The 13349-nt window shown below is 42.6% G+C and overlaps 1 protein-coding gene across 1 annotated transcript; it reads left to right on the top strand.

Annotated features, from left to right (window-relative positions):
* Positions 1–1169: 1169 nt before the first annotated feature.
* HAL (histidine ammonia-lyase) lies at positions 1170–12583 on the top strand. Its single transcript, XM_038155030.1, has 20 exons — positions 1170–1545; positions 1980–2040; positions 2210–2237; positions 2561–2635; positions 2734–2806; positions 2891–2957; positions 3139–3176; positions 3261–3386; positions 3674–3813; positions 5301–5348; positions 5962–6109; positions 6194–6289; positions 6405–6463; positions 7234–7314; positions 7966–8031; positions 8113–8278; positions 10390–10524; positions 11094–11202; positions 11296–11365; positions 11783–12583. Exons 1-20 carry the CDS (start codon positions 1299–1301, stop codon positions 11930–11932), a joined length of 1983 nt encoding a protein of 660 aa, XP_038010958.1. The 5' UTR covers positions 1170–1298; the 3' UTR covers positions 11933–12583.
* The last annotated feature ends 766 nt before the right edge of the window (positions 12584–13349 follow it).

Below are 13349 nucleotides of genomic sequence, written 5' to 3'. Positions count from 1 at the left end.
GCTCTGTATGTGAGCATGAGCTCTGGTCAGAGGAGGGGATACCTGATGTTAACAGGCTCTGGTTTGAGTTATCAGATTGCCATGAAAACTGTCCTTTGCTTATAAATGCCTTATGTCACTAGTTTTGGGGTAACTTACATTTTGTTGTAAAAGCCCATGTATCATATACAGTACTTTGGCAGTTAGAGTTCCTGCTGCCAGGTAATTCTGGTTTCTTGCTGTCAGAGTCAGAAAAAAGAAAATTGTGTCAGGCATGGCTTTCTCTAGCATGGTGCTAGGTAGCTCTGCTGGGACAGTGTCTCCAACCGATGATAACATTCCCTACAATAGATAGGGAATAACAAGATTACATTCCCTACAATAATTAATTAGTGCCTTTGTTTAGGAACACTAGTGTGGGAAGCATGGACTGTGAGTGTTATTACCCTTTTGCTTTTAAAACCAGAGGTATTTTCGAATTCTGTGTGCACATGATTATTGCTAAATTTTGTCACCATCTCAACAGCTATCTCCATATCTTTTCCTCTTTGCATCTTCTGCCTGCAAAAGAAGCATGACACAGCAGCACCAGGTTTGACAGTGAGCAGCTGTGGCCTAGTATTTGTTGATACCTGTTCTAGTAACATCTCCCAGAGCATAAGGGAAAAGGTTGTAGAAATTAATCTTTTTTTTTTACCTACAATAAAAAAATATGTTTTCAGCTTGAGCATGGGACCGATTAAAGCAGGCTTGCTGCCTCTACTACATGCTTTTATCCTGCTCTGGATAGAGCTGTAAAAGTATAATACAATCTTCTTTCAGTCCTAGCAGCCATGAGCAACCCATATTCCCAAGGTGCCTCTCTTGCAGCCCTGTCCCTCGGTTTTTGTTAGTGTGATTTGCTGCTAGGGAATGGCTGTTAACTCTTGTTAAGCCCTTACATTTTTAGAACAGTTGCACTGCATCTTAGTCAAATTTATTCATTCCTGGTACATAAGCTTAAGCTCCTGGTTTTTCATTTCTATATTCCTAATGTGATCTTTGGAATAAAACTCCTGTGGCAATAGCTAGGGGGGTGTGCCATTTCTGTGAAAAGGGTGTGTTCCCTGGGTTTGGTTTGATTGGACAAAGTCAGCCAAACACATTGATCTCGTTTATTTACAAAGGTGAGGATTTTGAGGGTGGGTTTTTGCCTCTATCCGATTGCAACACTGGGCTCTAGATAGGCACAGCTCTTCAGGCCATCATCACATGGTAAATGTGAGGCTGCTGCACGCTGCAGCCCTTCTTGGTCAAGGAGCAATTCTTGGAGAGAAAGCATGCCGAGGTACACAGTGCACGTCCGAGGAGAATGGCTGGCAGTGCCATGCCTAAGCTCCACAAACACCATTGAGTGGCTGGGAAAGGAAGCTGTGAGACGGTACATGAAAAACAAACCTGACAATGGGGGATTTGCCTCAGTGGAAGAAGTAAAGTTTTACATTCGAAGGTGCAAGGGACTTGGCTTGCTGGATCTTGATGATACGGTGGAGGATGCTCTAGAAGACAATGAATTTGTTGAAGTTGGTAAGCAAAGCCTTAAGCATTGCATTTTAGAGTGACTGTGTTGTCATCTGAGCCAGCAAAATGGGGCTTTAACTAGATTCATCTAAAATTGCACCTGAGAGATTGTCTACACTTTTTATGGAATAATGCCCAATAATTAAGGAATGTTTAATTTTTAGGAACAGAACTACATAAAAGTTAAAAGGTACAGGATTCAATATATATCTTCTGTATCTGCTGACATATATAGTGTAAGCTTGTTCTGCCTCAGCCTTTGGAATACCTTAAATAAATATGTAGTTCCTTGTTATTTTCCCAGAAGCATGCAAGTATGTTCAGGGCTGATAACTGGAAATTAGAATTTTTATTGCTGTGAATTGTAATAAATAACAAATTAATTTATGTGAATAATGCAATTTAATCCTGTATGTGTTTGTTCTGCATATTTCTTCTAGTTATAGAAGGAGATATAATGTCTCCAGATTTCATACCATCTCAGCCAGAAGGAGTTCATTTGTATCCTTTTTGAGTGCTTTGTGAAGTTTATACAGTTACAGATTTATAATTTGCTAGATTGCCTGCATTTTTTAGAGTTCCTTCATTCTTAAAACACATTGCCAGCTGTAATTGAGCAGTCACTGCCTGTGAAATCCTGTCTGCCCTTTTTCCTTTACAAAACTTTCAGATACAGCAAATACCGAGAACCAGAACAAGTAAGAATCACCAATGATTTTACAACTCATGTTTGTTGTAAAATTTACCCCAACAGTAACAAATCCTGCTACTCACCAGAAAATGCTGGGAGTTCAGCCAGTGCAGCATTCACAAAAGCAGGGGCTATTAGATTGGCTGGGTCTAGGAAACTAAACTACAATGTGTTTATTATGTTTTTGTTACCCGGGTTCCTGTCTTATGAATAAGTATGAAGAAGCTTCCTGTCATTGCTGAGTTGTGACTGTATTTTTTGTTTATAGTAATTATTAAGCAACTTTGTATGTATCCATATCACAAACTAAAAGGTGGTTCTTTGGTGTAGTATATTTCTTTAGATGGCAACAGCTTAACAACGGAGGACTTGGTCAATTTAGGAAAGGGACTCTACAAGATAAAGGTAAAAATTCTGAACAAATACAGCTAAAAATTACATGTTTATTTTTCTGCAGCTAAATAATGACAAATAAACTAATAGTTAAACTACTTATGTCTTAGCTCACACCTGAAGCTGAAATTAAAGTCAAAAAATCACGAGAAGTGATTGAACGGATCGTAAAGGAACAGACGGGTAAATGTTTTTGCTTTTAACTATTAATTGTTTAGAAGACATCATCAGGTTCCCTCCTTAACCAGCAGTGTACATTTCTTGCAGTTGTTTATGGAATCACCACGGGTTTTGGAAAGTTTGCCAGGACTGTCATCCCAAACAGTAATCTGAGGTATGTTCTGTGTGCAGCCTTCTCCGTCCTTTCTTTTCAGGAAAGGAAGAAGAGGGAGCAGTTTGACCCTGTAGCTGGGGTTAAATGAGAGAGCTGCTTCAGAAATTCCATCTGTTTTGTCCAAAATAAAAACTGATGAGACTTTTTTTTGAGGTTTAACATATTTTCTTTCTTTCTGTAGAGAGCTTCAAGTGAACTTGGTTCGTTCACATTCTGCAGGTAATGAGAGATTGCTTGGTGTTTCCCTTTTCTGCACTTGTTGGTAGTGAGTGAGTAACCGAGAGGGCTCTGTTATTGTTTCAGGTGTGGGGAAACCTTTGACCCCAGAGAGAACTCGCATGCTGTTGGCACTGAGAATCAATGTCCTAGCCAAAGGATACAGTGGAATATCCCTAGAAACCCTCGAGCAAGTTATTGAAGTATTTAATGGTAAAAAGATGTTTAAAGAAAATCTTCCTTTCCCTTTTTTTCCCTTTTAACTATTTTGTTAAAGGGTGTAGCTCACTGGGTCGAGATGCAGATGCTGGTCTTTCAACTTGGTAGTTGTGAGATCAGGACTAAAGCTGCAACAAGAGTAGTCCTGTTGGTGCCATTGTCCATGATTGTAGTCTGTTACTGTGGCCACACTTATGAGCTGGCTTCTCTGTTTTCCAAGGAGTTTATCCTTGGGAATAAAGGGAAGGCTCTAAAAGGAGTGATTTTTGTTTTCTTCCTAGCATCCTGCCTTCCTTATATCCCAGAGAAAGGGACAGTTGGAGCCAGCGGAGACTTGGCCCCTCTCTCTCATCTTGCTCTGGGATTAATTGGAGAGGGAAAGATGTGGTCCCCGAAGAGTGGCTGGGCTGATGCTAAATATGTAAGATTTGTGCACCTGATAGTTTATTTCTTTTAGCTTGCTGACTCATTTTTCAAATTGCATGTAGCTTTGTGAGAAAGAGAGCTTTTGCTCAGATCAGTAACATGTACAAGTCTCTGGATTTTCTCCACCAGTTTGAATTGGGACTAGGTTGCCTTTAGCTACTCTCCTCTAATTTGAGGAAGGTGGATCCATGGAGCATGCAAGAACTGACCCACATGTCACTGGAGCAGACATAAATAAGCAGCAGGATATTAGCAGCAGGATAGAGCCCTAAAGAAATATCATGCCACAGCACTGCTATACAAGATACCACAGTGGCATCATTTATGAACTGGAGAAATGGAGAGGATATGATACCAACTATGAAAGAACTATTACTGTATCTTCAGTTCCAGGAGCATCAATACTTTTCTAAAAAATCCAACATCACCTCTCAAATGTTGAGAGTACCTGGAGATTTACTGGAGGCAAGATCTTTGCAGTAAAATTTCTACTGATTTTATAATGTCTTTAAGTAAATACACAGGTTTGGATATTTCATTTTTGATAAATGAATTAGGGTTACAAGGAGCCTTTATATCATTCTCTTTCACAAGATGGAAATGTTACAATGAAATTAGTTTTTAATCCATTGTTATTTTGCCACCAACACACCAGCAGATTGATCTTGTGTTAACTATCTCCAAGTCCAGCCCCTCCAAAGTCTTTCATGGTAGTTTGTTCTGCTAAACCTGTAACTCCTATCCATGAATATTTGAATACCAGACTCATTGATGGATTGATAGATGTACATCATGATAGACTGGAGAAAGATTGAGGACTACACAGGGAGAGGAGTAAGGAGGAAGCAGACCAGTGTGTCCTGGACCTTCAAGACCAGAAGTTATAGCTGTACACTTCTGAGATGCATTACCTCTTCAATTGGACAGGGTGAGAGGATTAAATGAGAAATAGGTTATGCTGTTTCTCCATTTCCTGCAAGAGCAATTGCCCTATAGAATAGACATGTACAGAATAAACTGAATAGGACTGCTCCTGGCACTAGAGATTTTCTATAGAAAGGATTAGGGATCTTTTAAAAAGGAATAATTTATGCCAAGCCAAAATGCTATGAGGCAGGGTGTAGGCAGAACTACCTTCCCAAGAGGTTTCCAGCCTTCTTTCCTATTGCCCTTTCCCATCATCTAGAACATGGTAGATGTTAATGGGCTGTGACAGTGACATATATCTTGCTTCAGTGCTCCTGCTACCTTCTTGTATTGGCACTAGGAAGTGAGGTGCTAGTTTGGAAGCCCTTTATTTAGCCCAGCAGAAAAAAATACGTGATATGTTTGTGATATAAAGCTCTTTTTTCTTCCATCACTTAAGAAATTTGTTAATATTTCTGTTCATTGAAACATTTAAGTTTTAGTGACTTAATTCTGTGACTTTAGTGACTGAAAAGTATTTTTCATTAACTGCCTTGGCATTTAACTCCTTCACAGGTCCTGGAAGCCCATGGACTGAAACCAATTACCTTGAAACCAAAAGAGGTAATAATGATGTCAGATGATGAAAAAGAGCATAGTGAATCACTACTTGCTTTATACATAGAATAAAAGCATTACATGAATTAATAATAATTTTAAATCAAACTTTAGAAAGATAATGATGAAGTGTTACCAGGAGTGGGATTTACCACTCTAAGTGGTCAAGTGGTCAAGTAGTGTCACCCTACTTGGCTTGAAATGTCAGACCCAAGCTTGGTGTTCAGAGTGGTTCTGTGGTCAGTGGAAACAGACAGGTCTCTTTAAAAAGCACTTTATACCATCCTGAAACAGCTGTCTAATAAACACCTTCAAGGTACCTATCTGCCCTTTGGCCAGAACAGGAGGTCAGGTGACTGAATTGAAGCAGGTATCTGACTTGCATGGAACTACTGGTGCTCCAAGGGTGTCTGCAGAGACTTAATGGGGTCATTTACACTTTATTAACAAAGATGCTCAGTCAAGCTGTGCATTTTATGATTTCAGGATGGTCCAAAAATCTAGGCAAAGATCTTTAACTCCTTCACATGAGAAGGAGAATTGTCACAGACATGGGGAATTGTCACAGCATGTGGAATAGCTGCAGTGAATTCACTTAACATCTGCTGTCCCTTTGAAGGGTCTAGCTCTCATCAACGGGACACAAATGATCACCTCACTGGGATGTGAGGCGGTGGAAAGAGCTGGAGCTATAGCGAGGCAAGCTGACATCATCGCTGCCCTTACACTGGAAGTCCTGAAGGGTACAACAAGGGCCTTTGACACTGGTGGGTACTGGGCCCTTCTTGTCTGTTTGCTAAACAGCTCCTGACAAGAGAGGCGCAGGCTGACAGTCTGACTTGTCTTACTAGATATCCATGCAGTGCGCCCGCATCGAGGGCAGGCTGAAGTGGCCTTTCGATTCAGGTCCCTTCTAGATTCTGACCATCATCCATCAGAAATAGCAGGTGAACAGTCTTTACCTTCACCCTCTCAGGTTACCAGGACAGGCTGGGTCCTTCAACAGGACACAATGTTTTTGTGTAAGCAATATCTGTGTTTTGCCCTCCTTGTGTCTTCTAGAGAGCCATCGATTCTGTGACCGAGTTCAGGATGCGTACACAATGCGCTGCTGCCCTCAGGTAAAGACTGACTTTTAGATCCTTCCGCAACAATAGATAAATGATGGTGAAATTTCCACCTCAGAAATACAGTCAGTTAGGTGCTGTCTGACACTGTTAGAGGAAGTGGCTTTATTTTGCTTCTTCTTCACTTCACAGTAGTGTTAATGGAGACGTGCAATTTGATGATCACATGTGTGTACACATCAGGCAGCATCTAACAAAGCTGTGTCCAGATCTGGAAGAGGCCAGACGTCAGAAGCAGAGGGAAAGTGCTGGTTTCCATGCTTGCAGATTTTGTAGGGATTTTCTTCTGCATTGGTGTTAATAACATGAACTGTGTGCTTCCAGAAGCCAGCAGAATGTAGTATCTCAGATATACTGGAAGGGCTCAACCCTATGCATTTTAACAGGAGCAAAGCTATTAAATCAGTGGAATTAATGAAAGTTAATTAACTAATGAGAGGTTCTGTTTTCTGTCAGTCTTTGTAAGGCTACTTCTTCGCCACTGAATAAATACCTTCCATTTAGGTAAAGCAACCCAAATAAGTAAAGAATGTCATATTCAGATTACTCTTTTGGCAAAACTGCCATAATAATAGTAAATACCATCTTTGAAGTGCCTAGGATTGGCAGTGATGCTCCTGATGTTAAAAGCAAATCCAAGACTGTCTTCCATGTGTGAAAATTGAGTGAGATAGTGGGAAAGAGGGTCCCTGCAGCTCAGTTAGCATCCTGAAGGTGAACTAAGTGCAGATACTAAGCTCGGGCACTAATGTCTTTTGTTCTAGGTCCATGGAATTGTAAATGATACAATTGCTTTTGTGAAGGACATAATAACGACGGAAATCAACAGTGCCACGGACAACCCTGTATCTTTTTGATTACTTTATTACTATATAAAATTCTGCTTGGCCTTTTTTATTCTTTTCTTCTGTATAGTTACTCACACTGGAGGCAAAAAAGTCATAGCTCGCTTTGGTCAATAACTGCCATTGTTTGCAACAGCAACCTCTCTTCCTTTCCCTATGACTGCATTGAAGAATTTCTGTCAGCACTGTAATGATGCTGTACATAGCAGATAAGCATTATTGCTTCCAATCTTCTAAACATCTCTTTACCTTTAATTAGAATCTCATCCAATTCTTCTAATTTGAAGTAGTCCAATTCTAATTTGGAAAAAATAAGTGCCAAAATTGTAACTGTCATGGAGACAATCTATCAAGAAACTGAAAATCTATGCTAGGATATGAACAGCTGGGGTTTTTTGCACCCTTGATCAAAGATTTCCCTTTATGAAGTTTATTTTTAAAAAATACATGTCAAAATTGTACCTACAAATTTGAAGAACTGAGATTGTGTCTTCATTTCCTGAAAAGTGGAAGTGTGGATGCAATATAATGTGCTTGCAAATAAAAGCCCATTGGCACAAACACTCCTTCAGTTAAGATATTCTGATTACCAGCAGATATCACTCATGTAAACTGTACTTCACTCATGTGGGCCTTAACTTCTCCTTAAAGATGGTGTTTGCTGAAAGAGAAGAGACCATTTCTGGAGGAAATTTTCATGGTGAATATCCTGCAAAGGTAATTCAGCATTTGAAGAAAGGAAAAAAAACTTTTTCTGGTTCATTTTTTTCATGGGTTTAAGAAGATGTTTTTTTGTAGGCTCTGGACTATTTAGCAATTGGTGTGCATGAACTCGCTGCAATTAGTGAAAGAAGAATTGAGAGGCTCTGCAACCCCTCACTCAGTGAACTGCCTGCATTTTTAGTCACTGAAGGAGGTCTGAACTCTGGCTTCATGATTGCACACTGCACAGCAGCTGCCCTGGGTGAGTGCTTCAGCAATACCATAGAGAGAGCAAGCTAGAAAAACTGATTTTTTTCAAGACAGATGCAATCTAATAGTAGATACAAAGGTATCTGGCTCCCGTTTTCTGTCTCCTCTCCATGTGCTCTGTGCTGTCTTGTAAAGTGTGAGCATTGGGTGTAGCTGCAATTATTTCAGTTCAGGCTTCCTCACTCTGCACCAACCCTCGGGCATGTTCAGTGCTCTGAGCATGCAAACTCTGAGTGGACTTTGGTGGGAAGGCTTGTCTCAAAGGCAGCCTGCTGCCCTCAGTACTGGCTGTCTCCATTTGGCACATGAGTATCAGATCCCACAGTCCTCAGAACACCGGAGTTTGCAGGGCTGGCTATTGGGAGAGCACACTGAACTTAAACATCACTTCAGTATTTCCTCTAGTACTCATGGCTAAGGCAACAAGAAGCCTGTTGGCTGCTGGCATGCTGCAGTTCATAGGTTCAGGGAAGCATGAGCCAATATAAAGATAAACATAGTATAAGAAGAGAGTAAATTTTAAAAGTTACAAACAAACACAGGAACAGAGGATATCAATTAAATGTGTAGATAAACGTTCTGAAGAAAAACAAAATAATTGACTAAATCAGTGGGCTAAACCCTGCCTAGAGGCTGGTTTGGGAAGTGGGTCTGGAAGAGGAGCCTGAATGCTCATCCCCTTGTTTAAGGGCTGGAAGCTTTACCCTTGGCTGGGGGGAATTTAGGATGGCTCCAGGTTTCTGCTGGTTGCATGGCTTCACTGCACACTTCTGCAATCTGGAGTGACAGATTCTGGGGTGTTTGTGATTTCTCCTGTGGGAAATGAAATTACAGCCCTGCCTCTGCTGACACTAGAAGTCCGTGGGTCAAAATCATCTCATCCTGACCAAAACAACCAGGATTTTATCTGAATTTTTTTCTGAAGTTTGAGTTCCTTTTATTTTTTTAACTTCTTTTTAAATTACCAATATTTTTCAAATAACTCTGCCAGTTTCTGGGTTGTTTGTGTACCAGCTAATGTTTTTCCCTCCCAGGGTTAAGAGATAAATCTGAAAAAAAATTGCAGATATTTTGCAACACCACTGGATGTGTCTGTCTGCCCCTGCTCCAGCAGTTCTGTGCGTGCCAGGCTGAGCTGTTTGCAGTGTTCACATGCAGCCTCTCTGGCATCTGCCATCACCTGCCTGAATGTGCCAGCTGGGCTCTGGTCCTAGACTGTCATTCCAGCCTATTTGCTATTGGTGTCACCACCTCTCTGTTGCTCCTGCTGCTTGTTTGAAGCCGCTAATTTGGCGAGAGCGTTACACAGCATCCCGCTGGGCTTCAGAAAGAAAAGGCTGAGTGCAGCCAGAGTGCTGTGAATGCAAACTTCATTTCTTCTCTTTTAAAGAGCAGTTCTCAACCTCAAATTGTCATTGAATGGTGCCTAAGGCCTCTCCTGCAACCATTTGCCTGTTGCTTTTGGATACAGCATGGGAATTTACTCCAGACCTTGTAGCTGGCTTTCAAAGCTGGAGTGTGTCACCCTCAGGGACAGGGGCAGCCTTGTAGTGAGGTGAGGGAAGGAGAGGGTTTGTATTGCATTCCCCTATCTTTCTAGAGGAAGTTCTGAAAGTGCCTCAGCTGCAATGAGCAGACCAGATGCTGATCTCTAGCTGTATTCTTGAAAGCAGGGGAAGGGTGATCTTCACGACCAAAACCAGTGGGAGTCAATGCTCTTTACAGAGAGTTGCCCTAGAGTAACAGGCAGAACCAGGCTTGTGTTTCAGTTATGCTGTCTGCTCTTCTGCTTCAGTTTCCTCCAGGCCTTGGAGCCACAGCAAGTCAAACTGGAGATAAGGGAGTGAAGAGTGAGCCGTCATTCCGTATTTGGTTAATATTTGCCTCTAAAGACTGCTGTTGGTTAGTGTTTTCAGAGGCAATGGTAGTTTTTCAAGGTGGTTATTACAAATTACTCAGTCCAGATAAAATACTGATGCATCCTCAAAAGAGGAGCAGTAGTTGGACCCAAGGTGTTGGGCAGGCTCTTATCTCCATGTTGTCCCTTGCTTCTGCTGTCTCATGTCTATTCTGTCCTTCATTCATTGTGCTGGGTTTTTGCAGTGTCTGAGAACAAAGCCTTGTGCCACCCCTCTTCTGTGGATTCTCTCTCAACCAGTGCTGCTACAGAGGATCACGTGTCCATGGGAGGATGGGCTGCAAGAAAAGCTTTGAGAGTTATTGAACATGTGGAACAAGGTAAAATTAAAATTCTGATTTCAAGACAGACCTTGAATCATGAAAATGAGGAGCTAAGACCAATAATGATCAGGTGTGAGATAGGCAGAGACAATGCGAACTTTTCCAGACAGAGGACTCTTCCAAAATGCTGTCATTTTCCTGGTGTTTTCATGTGGGCTCTGGCAAGCTTCAGAGGGATAACTTTCATTTTTAGCTCAGGCTCCTCTTTTCTCAGTGCTAAAGGAGATTTGTGATTTATGATGAACATTAATTTGAGTATTCAAGTTACCCTGGAAGAGATTCCTAGGGATTTAAGACTCTGGTGACCAGGAGTTCCTGGTACACTTGAAAGGTCTGTACAACAGCACCCAGAATCTGCTTGCTGGGGCTGGCTACTGCCCCCAGCATCATCCATGAAATGATCCTGCCACTGGGCTAGCTCTCTGGGGGGTGTGGATCCACTGGTTTTTCACATTGCCTGAACCATATCATATGAGTGAGAACAAAGGCCAGGGATAGCTTTAGACAGGAAACCTCACCTTGAGCTGTACCTGCCAAACATCCCTTTGGCTGCTCTGGTTTCCTAGTTCTGGCCATCGAGCTGCTCGCCGCCTGCCAGGGCATTGAATTCCTCCGCCCTCTGAGAACGACAACCCCATTGGAGAAGGTCTACGACCTTGTGCGCTCCGTGGTGAGGTAAGAGCAGACAAACACTTTCCCCAGAGGTTGCCTGCCTGGAGAGCAGCTGCTGGCAGTGGGGGTTAATGTTTGCCCAATGTCTCGTTACAGGCCCTGGATAAAGGATCGCTTCATGGCCCCAGACATTGAAGCAGCTCACAAGCTGCTCGTGGAACAGAAGGCAAGTGCTGGCTTTTGGCTTCTCTGTAGGATTGTCTAGAGCCCTTTTTCTTTGTCCATGCCATCTGCTGTTTTTGCTGCCCAATCCTTTTCATGGCCAAGTACTTTTGTACCAAGTGGCAGTGACTCTCTCCCAACTATTGCACACAGTGCATTAGCCTGGTAATAAAGCAAGACAAAGTATTTTTGCCTTGAATCCTTTCACCTTGTCCCATTGGAGCTGTATCCTTTCCCATCCCTTGTCAACTCCCTCCACATGTTCTTCCCTAAACCTTGCTCTATGTGCCTCTCTGGTTTTGCTCCTCCCATACAGCATATCCCACCCAATAACTTGTCTTCAGGGTTTCCTGAACTCATGCATTGATGTCTTAGCTGACCTTTTCTTCTGACTCTGCTGTTTCACATTCTTGTTCCGCAGGTGTGGGAAGTGGCTAAACCTTATATTGAAAAGTACAGGAGGGAACACATCCCTGAATCAAGACCCATTTCACCTACAGCTTTCTCCCTGGGATCTCTGAGAATGAGTGCAGATGATAGTCATGACCACAGGCATCAGAATGAGCTCTAAGAGTTGTGATCCTCTGGAAGAGAGCAGATCCTTTCCATAACCTTACCTGAGCATGGCCGTTCTACTCACACTCAATGTGGTTTCTCCAGGCGACCTAGAGGACCTCACTGTCTAGCTCAGAAGCACAAATAGATAGTAAAGAAAAGTCTCGCTGCTTTCCTCATGTGTAAAAGACACCTTTGTCGTGATAGTGTGGTGTTGACTGAATTTCATGAACTTCTGAATACAAATCATTCAGACTCCTGATGAAACCAGTATTTGTTTTGTCAACATTTCGTTTGTTTTCTCTCCATCTGTGCCAATGATACCAAACAGCCTATGATTGATATTCTTAACTTTTTTCCCTCCCCCTTTGGGTAACTGCTATGATCCCTTTCCTTTTACCAGAAGCAAGATTATCTTTACTCTTAGTTATTCTCTTCTGCAGGACATATGTGAGGTATAGGCTCTTGTATAACAGGAGCATTTTTATAGCAGGTGCTTCACAAATCAGGAAAGCTGTGTGCATAGGAATGTGCTGTGGAGATCACTGCTCCAGAACAAATATGTTAGATTCTGGTGATGGACTACATTTAATACAGCTTTCCAAGAGCTATGGCCTCACACCCACAATCAATAAACTGAGGCTTCACATATGGTTGTAGCAATCAATTTTCTTGTCATGTGTGTGATGATGAAAATGTAAAGCAAAAAACTTAATTTGGAAGTAAGTAGGACAGGTGACACAGGGGCCAGAAAGGGGGGAAGAGGAGGTGTAGGACTAGTGCATGTGAACCAGTGCTGAGGCAACAGCACCAAGACTCTCACTCCCATGGCTCCCCAGGTCTCTGCCTGTCTGCCAGGGGCCCTGTCCCCACAGATGGGATCACGAGTGAGTGTGCTCTGTGTCACAACACCGACCTCTGGCACAGACTTTATTTTGCAAGGGAAGAGTCAGGGCATGGATTTCACCTCATGGTGCAGTGGTGACATGGCAGTACTGATCTGGCTGAGGGGCATTCAGCACAAGCTGAAAGCCTCCCCAGGCTGTTGGCTATGCTGCAAGGGACAGCCAAAGCACCAGTGTGGGACTGCCTTTGAGCGTCTGACACCTGCCACGTTAAATTTGCCCTGAGGAGAGGGCTCATGCCTGCTGGCAACCTAGCAGGTGGCCAAATGCCCAAGGCAATGCCTTGGGCGTTCAGAGAAGAGATTCTGGGCCCTGCTTCCCGCTCACCTCTGCTTTTGGCTGCCTGGGACCAAGGGATCCCCAGCATACACTGCAGCACAGTGGACTCAGGTTTTGCACCATGCCTGTGCAGAGCTGAGAGTCACCATTCTGCCTGCACCCTGCATTTAAGGAATGCCTGTGCTCCTTCCCAGACAGCCTTCCCAAATCCCTGTATAAACATTATTTATGAAGGTTGTCTTGGGCAGA

This window comes from Motacilla alba, chromosome 1A, assembly GCF_015832195.1.
Source record: "Motacilla alba alba isolate MOTALB_02 chromosome 1A, Motacilla_alba_V1.0_pri, whole genome shotgun sequence".
NCBI classification, from domain to species: Eukaryota; Metazoa; Chordata; class Aves; order Passeriformes; family Motacillidae; genus Motacilla; species Motacilla alba.
The sequence above is the reverse complement of the archived record's forward strand: the minus strand, read 5'-3'. Positions and strand labels throughout refer to the sequence as shown.

Excerpts from the sequence above, each read along its gene's own strand:
- HAL (XM_038155030.1), top strand. The coding sequence starts at position 1,299 with ATGCCGAGGTACACAGTGCACGTCCGAGGAGAATGGCTGGCAGTGCCA. Across the intron at positions 2,238-2,560 it reads AATACCGAGAACCAGAACAA|TATATTTCTTTAGATGGCAA; the intron begins GTAAGAATCACC and ends TCTTTGGTGTAG. Across the intron at positions 3,814-5,300 it reads GCTGGGCTGATGCTAAATAT|GTCCTGGAAGCCCATGGACT; the intron begins GTAAGATTTGTG and ends ACTCCTTCACAG.